Source organism: Heterodontus francisci, chromosome 37 (assembly GCF_036365525.1).
Source record: "Heterodontus francisci isolate sHetFra1 chromosome 37, sHetFra1.hap1, whole genome shotgun sequence".
Taxonomy (NCBI): Eukaryota; Metazoa; Chordata; class Chondrichthyes; order Heterodontiformes; family Heterodontidae; genus Heterodontus; species Heterodontus francisci.
In genome coordinates, this window is record NC_090407.1 from 12,196,909 (window position 1) to 12,211,206 (window position 14,298).

Genomic DNA, 14,298 nt, shown 5'->3' on the forward strand with positions numbered 1-14,298 from the left:
TGCTGGTGGACAGTGCAGGAGTGTCATGCAATGCTGAATCCTCTGAGGTTGTCTCTTTCTCAGAGGTGGTGGAAGTCTCCAGGGCCTCCAATGTTGATTTGGAGCGTCGCCCTGCAAGATACAATGTGACGAGCAGGCATTTAGGTTTTGTGGTACAAATGTCGCAATGATGACAGCACAGTCTCTCAATATGAAATCATATGAGGAACCATTGTGTTTGTCAAAAATCAGTCTGTTCACCCGGGACCCCAAGCTTCACGTCCGAAACGGCACGTGCTCCCTAGCTGCCAGCTAGCTCCAGTGCCTCTTCCTTGGCTTGGGTAAGTGGCCTCAGATCTGGCAGCCTGCCACCGGTCCTGCATGCCTCCCGACTATTGCCATACCATGTGGGGACACCCAGGACAAACAGAGCCATTCTGAAACATGCCACTTAGCTTTGCCGAGCGCGTGAGATCATTAACCCTCTTCCTGCACTGGACCCAGTCTCGTCAGATGACCCCACAGCAGCTTACCTCCTCTACTATCTCCATCCAGGCTTGCTTGGTCAGACGGGAGGACCGCTTCTGACCATCGCTGGGGAAAAGGACCTCCTGCCTTTCCCTTGCAGTCTGGAGGAGAGTGAGCAGGGAGGCATCGCTAAACCGTGAGGCCACCCTTCCTCGTGCGTCCACCATTTGCACTGGGCGTCCAGGAATGCTGCTTCAAAGATGGTGCTGTGCTGCACGCACTCCTGGTTGCTTTGCTCCAGGAACACAAGCAAAAAGTTCAAACAGCTTTCATGCAGGGCTGGCTGCCTTTTAAAGATGAGCCAGCACCTGCTCACAGATCAGCTGATGCTGTTGCTGGCATTGGAAAGCCCGCCCCCTCCACGTGATTGGGGGGTCACGGGCCGACATGGGCATTTACATTAACCACCGCACGCAACATCGCGGTGGCACGGTGGTGTGTGGGCTGCCATTTTTTTCGCCACCGCTGTCCAGCCCCATGGAGTATAACTGGAGTGGAAATCACTGAATTGAGGTTGGTTTGTATTTTAGCAGGTGGGGTGGGACCACCTCGAGGAGATAAGCTCACGTCATTTCAGCTTCACGTGAATTGAAATGTAACTGCAACTGGTGCAAAATGAAGTTTGATAAGTCTGGAGATACTCAAGTGCGTTTGACTGCCTGACAACTTTTGAAACTTAATTTCAAAGATTTTTAATGTTGGCAAGGAGTCAGCTTTTCTGTCGGGCCTTGGCCAATATTAACCATTTGTGCATGGCTCTTCATTTTTGCAGTCCAGAGAGTAAAGCGAAGCTGGCAGTATAACTTAAGCCTGCTGGCTCCACATCAGTCAAACTCCTACAAGTAGCATATTTGCTCCCTTAATGACTATTTAATTGCTCACCGTTGTTTTCTCCATTAATTTGGATGTATACCCTGCAGTTAAGATTGTAATCAACATTTACTAAAATCAAAACTATTCGGGAAAATGAAAAGTCCTATAGTGCTCCTTTGTCTTGTTCCTGACCTGTACCACACTATTGAATGCAGTGACTGTGATTGCTAGTTTTTAAACGTTGCACCTGTCAAATTTAACACCATCTTCAAGGTTACTATTAGCTCAGAGGGTAAATTTTGCAGGGTTCTGCTCCTGGTGCTTGTCAGGAGCAGAAGGTCATGGTCAATTCGATCCACTCTGGACAATCCAGCAATTCATTTTAGTTACCAGTAAATTCAGAGCACCTGATTTTCTGATCCATGTTCCCATCGAGTGAGGTTGCACAACAGAAACCTCACCACACCTAATTCACACACGTGTGCAGCCTCTTTCTGACACATATTTTAAGTGGCTGCACCCAGAAATGGTTTTTCACCAGCTCCATGAATTACTTCCCTCTTTTCATAGAATCATACAACACAGAAGGAGGCCATTCAGTCCATCATGCCTGTTCTGGCTCTTTGAAAGTGCTATCCAATTAGCCCCACCCCCTGTTTCTTCCCCATAGCATTGTAATTTTTTCTTTTTCAAGGATATATTCAATTCCCTTTTGAAAGTTCTTCCCGGATGGTGGGACTGTCCTTTGAAGAGGGATTGGGGTAACTGGGCCTGTATTCTCTAGAGTTTCGAAGAATGAGAGGTGATCTCATTGAAACCTACAAAATACTTAAAGGGATAGACAGGGTAGATGCAGTTAAGATGTTTCCCCTGGTTGGGAAGTCAAGAATCAATTTCAAAGTAAGGGGGAAGCCACTTAGGACAGAGTTGAGGAGAAATTTCTTTACTCAGAGGGTTGTGAACCTTTGGAATTCTCTACTCCAGAGGACTGTGGGAGCTGAGTCATTGAATATGTTTAAAGCAGAGATTGACAGATTTCTAAATACCAATGACCTAAGGGGATATGAGGATATTGTGGGAAAAAGGCATTGAAGTGGATGATCAGCCATGATCGTATTGAATGGCGCGGCAGGTTCAATGGGCTGAATGGCCTACTGCTGTTACTATGTTCCTATGAATCTGCTTCCATCACCCATTCAACCAGTGCATTCCAGCTCATCATAACTCACCATGTAGAAAAAAAATCTCTTCACCTCCCCTCTGTTTCATTTGCCAATTATCATAGGTTATCAACACTCCTGCCAGGGGAAAAGTTTCTCCTTATTTACTCTAGCAAAACCCTTCATAATCACCTCTCTTAAATCTCCCCTTAACCTCTCTGCTCCAACAAGAATGATCCCAGCTCCTCTATATTCTCCATGTAACTGAAGTCCCTCATCCCTTTTGAAAGATCCTTCTACTCATTTTGCTCCAAATTCAGAGTAACTTCGGCTCCCCTCCCTTTTTCATGGCACCACAATGTTTTTGATGAAATTATTGCACATGAAACTCTCCATCTTTGTTCCAAGACTGTGCGCAGCAATTCCTGATTGTTAACATACTTCACAGGCTTCAGCTCTCATTAGCTGAGACCTTCCACACGCCTTAGGTTCAATCAACTCTTTCAGTAACTAGGTATGATGATTCTGAATGTACATTCACTCTCTTGTTGGGGAGAAACAAATCAGAACTAAAAATACAAATGCGTAAGAATAAATAGACACAAACATACACACACATCCACACTCACACTAACGCTCTCAATACGGATGCTATTTGTTACAATTCCATTGCTCTCATTGTAAAAAAAATCTTTAATCAAGTGATTCATGGAAAAACTAAGAACTTCTGTCATGGAAAATTATAGGTGATAAGATCCAAGCACTAGATTTGCAAGGAGTACAAAATTATTCTCAATTAACCATATTATTTCCTCTAATCTGTCACGTACTGCATGTTATATTGTTTCCCGAACAGTAATTGTGGTCAGGGTTTTACTTTCAGCATTTTCTAAGCACAGACTGCTTGCTGCAGCAAAATGTAAATGTAAAATTCAACACTTGCAACAAAAGGGCTGATTTCCCCAATCGGGTGCTCGTGGCAGGGTCAGGGTTTGCTGAGAGCATTGTTTGGGAATCCGTAGATTTGGAGTCCCTACTCTTTCTTTAAATCAACAGGAAAATCGGGTGGGGACAGTGATGGGTGGAGGGGATGGTGTCCCTGCAGTTTCCTAAGGTGTGCTTCCTTTGCGGTCTTTATGGTGGTAATGATGGCCAAACTGTCAGCATTCACCCCACTGACATTGACTGCAACATTGGGAGTCTGCACATGCACAGAATCACGCTGAAAGCCAGTGGTTCTTCACTCCTTCAGAGGGTGTGCTGTTGAGGTTCCCCCCCTGCCACCGAGGGCAATCTCTAATCAGTCAGTAAATTGACAAAATCTTCTACTTTTACACTGTTAGTTTCACTGTAAAACCCTTGAAAAAGTTACACCTTGTTGAATGAGGGTGTATATGGATTTTTAATTACATACTAAGTTCATAATTACTGCGAAACACCGTCACTGGCTCTGAGAAGCTAATTTTATATATATGGACTGTCAAATTTCTCCATTATGATAAGAAATGCCACATACCTTTAGAATAATTTTTTTTAAAGTTTATTTATGATATTTTAACTTCTATTTTAATCCAATCATAATCCTTTATTTAGCTATCTGAAAAGTTAAAGTAAAAGTGTAAGATAATCAGTGCTTTCAATTTATTGGTTTGCTGTCTGTGAGAGTACTTTGATGTGATTGGCTGCTTACCCTGCATGCTGACAACACTGCTGCTGCATGCCTGGTGATCCCATTGACTGAGCACCAGATTTAAACTGCCTTCGGGAAAGGGAATTCCATGTCACAGAGCATGCTAGATCTTGGCGCCATTGCTTCGCTGCTGTCAGCAAAATCCAGCCCATTGACCCTTACGAATACACAGCTCCACACTCGCCTGCAGGAGATCATTTTGACTTTGGATGACAGTGTGAGACAGGCAATGTTGGATCAGTTGCCCATTATACATCTCTCCTGACTTTTCCAATGAAAAGTGACATCTTGAGCAAAGCTGTGGAGGGCTGCCGACATCAGTTCAACTGTGCCAAGAACAAGCCACAGCCCCACCAAGAAGATTATATAAGATATATGAAAAATTGCAAGTCCTAACTCTTGAATCTTTCAAACACCAACCAATTTAAAATGGTGTCGCTGTTGTTTCCTACAGCTTCACATTTTGTTCACTCCAGTAGTCTTGCTGACTGAAAAGTGTTAATTAGGAAATCTATTACTGTGGATAAACAGCTGCATTTCCTTTGCACCTTGTTTCATTGGTGTTAACTTCATTACAGGACTGATCTTGATTGATTTTCTGCTGCAGAACCATGAGAGGATTGGAAATGAAAAACTCCATTGCCAGTGTGGGGCCGGAGCTACATGTGAATGTGAGTCACAGAATCAGGGCAGTGGTGTCATAGCTCTGTCTCCAAGCTATCCTCACTGCGGCTCATTTGGTAGCACACTCACCACTGAGTCAGAAGATTCAGGGTTCAAGTTTTACTCTGGAGACTTGAGCACAAAATCTGGGCTGATGCCTCAGTGTAGTACCGAGGGAGTGCCGCACTGTTGGAGGTGCCGTCTTTCAGATGAGATGTTAAACCGAGGCCCCATCTGCCCTCTCAAATGGGCCTAAAAGACACCACGGCACTATTGCAAAGAAGACCTGGCAAATCCTCCCTAGTGGCCAATATTTATCATTCAACTAAGACCAGTAAAACAGTTTAACTGGTCATTATCTCATTGCTGTTTTAGAGATCTTGGCAAATTAGTTGTCATCTTTCCTACATTAGAACAGTGACTACAGTTCAAAAGTGCTTTATTGGCTGTGAAATGCCTTGGGACATACTGAGTTAATGGAAGGCACTACATTAATTCAAGTTTTTCTTTCACCTCTTGCAAGGCTTTATACTGGCAGTAGAGCCTTTGCAATTTTCAGCCCAAAACAGCAAAGCAGGTGTATCCAAACATTCTCTTTGTGTAGCACTCAGTTGCTTATCATGAAAATTGCAAGTCATGTGTAAATTTGTTTACTATTTAAATATTTGTTGGGATGTGGCTGAGGCTGGCAAGGTCACATTTAGTACCTGTCTCTAATAGCCACAGATTGATTTTACAATTGAATGGCTCACTAGGCATCATCAGAGGCCATCAAGAGTGAACCATGCAATGTGGCTAGTCATGTGTAGGACCGCTTGGTAGGAGTGGCAGGTTCCTTTTCCATGAAGCACATTTGCGAACTAGTTGGGTTTTTACAGCATTTGGCAGCTTTCATTCCATTTTGATTTTTAGCAGTAGCTCACAGATTAGCAGATTCATTGAATTCAGATTCACAACTTGTCATGGTAGGATTTCAACTCTGGGTCCAACTTAAGGTGGCTCTCTTTTTCCCTTTTCACCCACCCTCTTCAATTTCATGCTGCCACCTTTCTGCCCTCCCACCTTCAGTTTCTTGCTGGTGCTCTCCTGCCCTTTACAGAGCTCCAAGATTCTCCCCTGGCTCATCGACCCTCTCAGCGCTGCTGCCACTATTTACCTCTTGCTGCTCCAAGTAACTGAAAACTGCTGCATATTGTGCAGCAAAATTCCTGTTGGTGTGTGAATTGCTACCCACTGTATGCAGTATGGGGGAGCATCGACAGGAGTAGAAACTTGCATCTGCCCCAAAGTGGGGAGGTGTTGCAGGTTGCACTGAAGGGGTGGGGTGTGCAGCAGCATATGGGGATCAGACAATGCAGGCCTAATCGAGAAAGTAGATAACGTCCTTTCTGTAAAATATGATGGATAAGTCATAATTTAATGACCTGTGACCAATGCACTGGCACAATAGATGCTTTGGTCATTGGACATAAAAGGCTCAGGTAAGACACTTTAATGGAATGAGCAATGCAGAAGCTTTTACAGCACAACCCAGTTCTGCTGCCATCATTGTACTTTTGGAAGCTGTGTAATCATGAATTTTGAATTAAAATTCTTGATCAGTTCACGTAGGTTTGCATGAAATTATTCTTTTAACCTCTACCACCTGGAAGGACAAGGGCAGTAGACGCATGGCAACACCACCACCTGCAAGTTATTCTCCAAGCCACACACCATCCTGACTTGGAACTATATTGCCATTCCTTCACTGTTGCTGGATCAAAAACCTGGAACTCCCTTCCGATCAGTACTGTGGGTGTGCCTACACTACATGGACTGCAGCGGTTCAAGAAGGCAGCTCACCACCACCTTCTCAAAGGCAATAGGGATGGGCAATAATTGCTGGCCTTGCCAGCGATGCTCACATCCTCTGAAAGAATTTAGCCGGTGCTTCATTTATTGGTTTGCATCAATAAGAGTTTTATTCATTGTTGTCTAAAGGCATTGTCAAATTCTAAAGATGCTGTTAATGGGAGTTTACACTGTGCCAGAAAACCTGGCAACTGTTGTCTAGTTCATTAGTTCAGCAACTGATTTCTGTGATTCATCAACGTCATTAGGGTGCATGCAGCTTACGAACATACGAATTAGGAGCAGGAGTAGGCCACTCGGTCCCTCGAGCCTGCTCCGCCTTTCCTGCATACTAACCTTTTGCGATTCATGCACTAGGACACCCAGATACCTCTGAGCTCTGCAATCTCTCACCATTTAGATAATATGCTTTTTTTTATACCTCCCTTCAAAATGGACAATTTCACATTTCTCCACGTTATACTCCATTTGCCAGATCACCTAACCTATCTATATCCCTTTGTAGTCTGTAATATTGCTTTAATATTTGAACTCTGTAATATTGTTGAATTGTTTGAGTTGTTTGATAATTCTGTGAACCAAAATAACAAGGGGACAAGAGTTTAAGCTGAGAAGAGGTAGATTTAGGTGGGATGTATTGATTTACTGAAAGGCTAGCAGATTATTGGAACAGCTTATTGACGGAGGTTGTAGAGGCAAGAAGCTTAAATATCTTCAAGGCAAAATTGGACAAATATTTTGAAGCGAAGTTCATTATTGGTTCTAATAGCCTAACCCTATTGTTTGCTCACCTCATGTTCACACATGCAATTAACCATTGTGGGCTCACTAATCTGTAATCAAGAACAGCAAGCCCTGGCCGATTACCCCCATTCCACCCCATCCATAGGGGAGCCACAATCTATTGTGTTTATCTTAGAATCACTCAACAGATCAGCAAACACAGAACAGGGAAACGGGACTTTCTGATCTCTATGGCGCCACATCAGACTTGACAATGCACTTGAGAAAATATACGTTCTGATGCAAGGTCACACAGACCTGAAACATTAACTCTGTTTTTCTCTCCACAGATGCTGCCTGACTGCTGAGTATTTCCTGAATTTTCTGTTTTTGTTCTTGCTCTTCATTATTGTGTGTCAGTGATGCATGATGATTCACACTGATATAATCTTGACTAATATTGATGTTGATAATTCCAGGTGTAAAATACTGATAATCTACTGTTAGGCTGTGTCATTTGAAAAAAAAACTGCCTGAAGGCAGCCCAGAGATAATAGCCTTACGTTTTTGATAAACATCAACAGGATTGAATCACATCTGGTATGATGCAAATTTGCCCTGGATTTAATATTTAATTTTTTTTAATTGTAAATGATTGAATGTGTGAGGGTGTGAGAGGAGAAGTGATTTCCCCTGAAGTAGGGAAAGAGATCTATAATCAAGCTTCTTAAACTGAACAAGTATGTTGCATGAAGAGCAGTGTTCTATGTTGCCAGTAACAGTATCAAGTAGAATATAATGGATTTCTGTGCAAGGAAACCGAGCACAAGTGTCAGCTTGGCTCAACAGTGACATTGTCGCCTCTGAGTTAGAAAGTTGTGATCAAGCCCCACTCCAGGGCTTAAGAGGTGGACGTTGTCTACATGGACTTTAGCAAGGCCTTTGACAAGGTCCCACTTGGTAGGCTGGTCCGGAAGGTTCGAACACATGGGATCCAGGGTGAGCTAGCCAATTAGATACAAAATTGGCTTGGTGATAGGAGGCAGAAGGTGGTAGTGGAGGGTTGTTTTTCAGATTGGAGGCCGGAGACCAGTGATGTGCCACAGGGATCGGTGCTGGGCCCTCTGTTGTTATATTTTGGATGAGAATGTAGGAGGCATGATTAGTAAGTTTGCAGTTGACACCAAAATTGGTGGTATAGTGGACAGTGAAGAAGGTTATCTAAGGTTACAACAGGATATAGATCAACTGGGAAAGTGGGCAAGGGATTGGCAAATTAAATTTAACGCAGACAAGTGCGAAGTGATGCATTTTGGGAAGTTAAACCAGGGCAGGGCATATACAGTGAATGGTAGGGCCCTGGGGAGTGTTGCTAAGCAGGGAGACCTTGGGGTTCAAGTACATAGTTCCCTGAAAGTGGCAACACAGGTAGACAGGGTGGTGAAGAAAGCGTAAGGCATGCTTGCCTTCATCGGCCGAGGTATTGAGTACAAGAGTTGGGATGTCATGTTACAGTTGTACATAATGTTGGTTAGGCTGCACTTGGAGTACTGAGTGCAGTTCTGGTCGTCGCACTACAGGAAAGATGTGATTAAGCTGGAGAGGGTGCAGAAAAGATTCACAAGGATGTTGCCTGGTTTGGAGGGCTTGAGTTATAAAGAGAGATTGGATAGGCTGGGCCGTTTTTCCCTGGAGCAAAGGAGGCTGAGAGGGGACATGATAGAGGTATATAAAATTATGAGAGGCATAGATAGGGTAGATAGCCAGAGTCTGTTTCCCATGGTAGGGGTGACTAAAACTAGAGGGCATAGATTTAAGGTGAGAGGGAGGAGGTTTAAAGGGGATCAAAGGGGTAAATTTTTCACACAAAAAATAGTGGGTATCTGGAATGAGCTGCCAGAGGAGGTGGTGGAGGCAGGAACAGTAGCAACATTTAAGAGGCATCTGGACAGGTACTTGAATGAGCAAGGCACAGAGGGTTTAGTATAGATAGGCATTATGGTCAGCATGGACGCGATGGGCCGAAGGGCCTGTTTCTGTGCTGTACGACTCTATGTGTATGATTCTAATATAAATCTAGGCTGATACTTCAGTGGAGTACAAGGGATTGCTAATTGTCAAGCCGTGCCATTGTTTGGAAAAGCTGTTAAACTGAGGTTCCCTTCATCTGTTCGAGATGTGAGAGATTTTTGAAGAGCAGGGAGTTCTCCCAATGTTCATCCATTAACCTGCACTGTGCACAAAATAACCACAAATAGTGACTTCACTTCAGTAAAAATTGATTGGCTGTGAATTGCTTTGGGATATCATGAGGATGTGAAATGCACGATATGAATACAAGTACTCCTTTCACAGTCATTGCTCTGATTACAGAAGTTAATGTCTTCTTTCTAACCAGCGATGTTTTCCCTTTGCAGGGTCTGTAATTACTGTGTCTGGTCGAATGACATTTACCAGTAACAAATCCATGGAGATTGAAGTCTTTGTGGACGTTGACCATGTCTTGGAAAGTCCAAGAGGGAAGGCTCCAGCTGTGACTGCGTTCTTTACTTATGTTTCCTTGGACAAGGATGGAAAGGCCCTTCCTATCCCTATGTTGAAGGTGAGTGTATATATGCATTTGTGTAACCAGTTTTAATCTGTGTGTGCTGGAATTCTATTTCTATGGGCTAGAAATCCATTTACAGCAAGCTGAAGGTTAATGTCATATGAGTGCAGCTGTGTATAGCTGAATGGGATTGAGGAGATAGATGGTAGTGTTAAAGTACATTTGATCATTTCACAAACGGCAGTCAGGTTTTACTCAGTTTGGCGCAGGATGACTGGAGTTCAGTACCTGGCCTTTACTGTTACCTGACCTCAGACAAGGTAGCAGTAAAAGTGCTGCAATTGGTCCTGGTATCTGGGCCAGGGAAGGAAAAAAAAGATGCAGGATATCCTCTCCTGATAACGATCCAGGAAAGTGAACATCAAGAGGAAGGTTTGGTACATGTACCAGTTGCAATGAAATTATGAATCTGTTTAGAAAATAGCATTACCTCCTACGTGAGGACTATTTCTACCCATGATCTGTATCTGGGCTTGAAGATGAAAAATGACCACTCAGGCGAGGTACTGAAGGGCTGCTGGAACAGTACCTTGGAAATACTCAGCAGCTTAAGGGAAAGCAATATCTGCAGAGATCATAGCTTCTCCTTATCTTTCTTTCTTAATGTCATTGTCAGACTAGCTGATGCATGGCTGCAGTTTAACTCTAGGGAAATCTCAGCGGCTGAGGGAAAAGTGCTGGAATGGCGAAAAAAACAAACCTGATTTCTTGTTTGAAGAACAAAGGCCTTTGATTGATTCCTCTTCTTTTAATCGTATAAAATACTTTGAACTGAAATTATTAGGAAATACCTTTCCTGACAGAGTACAATGTAGCCATCTGTAATATGTGCAATTAATCATTGTCTGTTAGGTGAGGATAGGGAGAAGTAATTTTGTGCTGTTTATGTCCTGGAAATGAGCAATAAAAATTATCACACTTTTCTTTTAAATTCTCAGCTTCACTGGGACTAGTGAATATCATTAGCAAGCACTGTGCAGTAGTTTATTTCATAAGTCAGGATGCATTGTAAATATAATAGTGAATAGTCGGGATAAGGGAGGGAGAAATTTGTTCGTGTAGCGCCGTAGACATACACCACGAATGAAGATGAAGAAAACAGCGTGGGTTGTGCAGGTAACGGCCCACAGTGTACCTGCCCCTGGGGAATTGACATAAGTCTGCGAGTAGTGCTATGTAGACAAATTTCGTAAATGTAGGAGGGCATGATCAAGCAGTTTGCAGACGACACAAAGATAATGAGGAAGATAGCTGTGGACTGCAGGAAGATATCGATGGACCGGTCAGGTGGGCAGAAAAATGGCAAATGGAATTCAACCCAGAGAAGTGTGAGGTGATGCGTTTGGGGAGGTCAGACAAGGTATAGGAATACACTATTAACAGGAGAATACTGAGAGGTGTACAGGAAGTGAGGGACATCACCTATTCAGGCTTGAATCAGTATTTGGGAGGCCAGCTGAAGTCAGCCACAAATGCAGTTATCACTGCACAGCCTGTCCTTCTCGTACATATGAACTAATGAGCTGTGCGGGTAAAGTTGGACTGCATGCCAGCCGGGTACCTGAAGAATAGGAGTGAGGAGTGAATGTCCACAGATCCCGGAAGGTAGCAGGACAGGTCGATAAGGTGGTCAAGATGTCATATGGAATCCTTTCCGTTATTAGCTGAGGTTTAGAATATAAGAGCAGGGAGGTAATGCTGGAACTGTATAAATCATTGGTTAGGCCACAACTTGAGTACTGTGTGCAGTTCTGGTTACCTCATTACAGAAAGGATGCAATTGCAGTAGAGAGGGTACAGAGGAGATGTACAAGGATGTTACCGGGATTGGAAAATTGCAGCTATGAGGAAAGATTGGATAGGCTGGGGTTGTTCTCCTTGGAACAGAGAAGGCTGAGGGGAGATTTGATTGAAATGTACAAAATTGTGAGGGGCCTGGGTGGAGTGGATGTGAAGGGCTTATTTACCTTAGCAGAGAGGTCAGTGACTAGGGGGCATAGATTTAAAGAGATTAGTAGTAAGAATAGAGGGGTAATGAGGAAATATTGTTTTCACCCAGAGGGTGGTGGGCATCTGGATCTCACTGCCTGAAAGGTTAGTAGAGGCAGAAACACCAACTCATTTAAAAGGAGTCTGGATATACACCTCAAGTGCTGTAGCCTGCAGGGCTACGGGCCAAATGCTGGAAGGTGGGATTAGATTCAGTGGCTTGTTTTTCGGCTGGCACAGACACGATGGGCCAAGTGGCCTCTTTCTGTGCCATAAAATTTCTATGATTTCCCCCCCTCCCATAGTACTTACAGAATGATAGGTAAAGACAAAAAGAAAAACCTTAAATGCTGGAAATACGAATTCAAAATACACAGGTCAATCAGTCTCTGAAAGGGAAATGTAGGCCAATATTTCAGGTGAGATTTCATTCAGTCTCCAGAGATTTAGCAAAGAATCACAGCTGCAACTTTAACCAATCTTTCTCTTTTAATCACTGACCTACACTGCGTTTCCAGTGATTTTTGCCATTATTTTAGAATCATTGATAATGGGGGATGAACTCGGGATGTATGAAATTGTAACAGTGCGTTCGTTGAGGATGCATTTTTTTGATTAACTGGATATCTGATATGCATGAAACACTACCACCATGCTTAAAGTCTCCAAACCAAAGTAGAGATAAAATCCCCACGGGTAGATTTCTAATTGTCTGACATGGAGTAATGTAGGAATACACCCCAATGACCTAGAATAATTTAGGCACAGGCCAACAGAGCTTTGGCTTCGGGTGTACAGGGCTTTACAGCTGGAGGTGAGCCAGCTAAAAACTACTAGAGAGTACTGGGAAACCTAAGTCTCAGTGAATGGCATAGATGCCTTTCAGGGGAAGAGAAATGAGGGCGAAAGGAATAGAAAGATATGCGGAGAGGGTTAGATGAAGTAGGTGGGAAGAGGCTCATGTGCAGCATAAACATCGGCTTAGACCAGTTGAGCTGAATAGCCTGTGCTATTTCCCTGCTGTAAATTCTATGTCATTCTTGTTTGCCCAGCTAGCATCACCCTATCTATTAAAGCACTGGTTTGCATGGTTATCTGGAGTCAAGCATTAGGAGTCCCAGCTTCTATTGACAGGTTGCGCCTCCATTTTTTGGCTGGTCAACTGTCAAAAGCATACTGGCAGCCTGCTTGACTTGGTTGCCAGTTGTCTAACTTGGTTCCAATCCCCCATGATCAGATGTGCCAACTCAAACCCAAGAGGTAAGTAATTTATATCAGAGTTACAGATATAGTTTTACATTAGCACGTGCAAAAGATTATTTTTGAACACAGGAGTAGTTATTCTGCTATCCTGTGCACATTATTAAAGAATCTCTTTATCATTCCTATTGAGTTAGGAATTAATACCATCTGGTTTTAGACAGGTTTTAGGTTATTTCCTTCACTGTAAGTGGGCTGGGTTATGGTTTTGGGAGATTGGTAAATCTGGGTAACAGATGTAATTGGTGACAACATGCTGCAGTCTGTACTTTGTATAACTGGTGTGACTGCTTTTGAGTAAATAAGTAAAAGAAAACTGCTGCTCCCTCATTTTACTTAGTCAGGTTGATACCCATGTGTCTCCATTCCCATCCTGGATCCTTGCTCCCAGCAAGTGTGAGTTGGAAAATTGAAGATGCATTGTCCTATATCTACTACTGTGCTTGCTACTAGTGAGGCTCTACAGCTGGAAGGACAATCTTAAAATTACCCCAGGGGGGAAAATGATATACCCAGTGTGATGCTGAGCGAAACAGACCGGGAGGATCCCATGTTCAGCCCCTTCATGTACTATGCCTGAAAAACAGGTAGTTCTTGGGGCCCCTGCCAGTGCTGCTCATGGCCAACTACTTGGTGCATGGGAAAGCAATTCGATAGAAGCTCCAGATGGTATTCTTTGGGGGTGGAACTTTAGTGAGGTGGGACTTCGACTTATCCCGGGGACAATGCTGCACCACAAGAGATAGCACAATACCTTAATGGCAGAAGCTCCCTAAAAATGGCATCAAGACCCTCGCGTTTGCATGGAGGGTGTTGGGGAGAGTGGCATGCCAACTGTGGCCCCGGTGAGGAAAATTCTGGTTAGGCCTCACTACTTGAATTTTCCATCCTTCTCCATCGTGATCTGGCCTGATAATAGATGGGATCACAGAGAAGAATCTAGCCCTTTTCATCATCCTATGCCTGTTTTTTTGCCCAATGCTTCCAAGTGCTCACAGAACCGTGACTGAGATTAGACGCTCAGAGGAGGAATG

The 14,298-nt window shown here is 43.5% G+C and overlaps 1 protein-coding gene across 3 annotated transcripts in view; it reads left to right on the forward strand.

The window, feature by feature from the left end:
• Positions 1-14,298, forward strand: part of acot7 (acyl-CoA thioesterase 7) — a 262,472-nt gene that overhangs the window by 219,041 nt on the left and 29,133 nt on the right. For all 3 annotated transcript variants that reach the window (XM_068017117.1, XM_068017118.1, XM_068017119.1), the window contains one exon: positions 9,825-10,009. In XM_068017117.1, the coding sequence (XP_067873218.1) occupies positions 9,825-10,009 (185 nt within the window). The remainder of the gene's footprint in view (positions 1-9,824; positions 10,010-14,298) is intronic.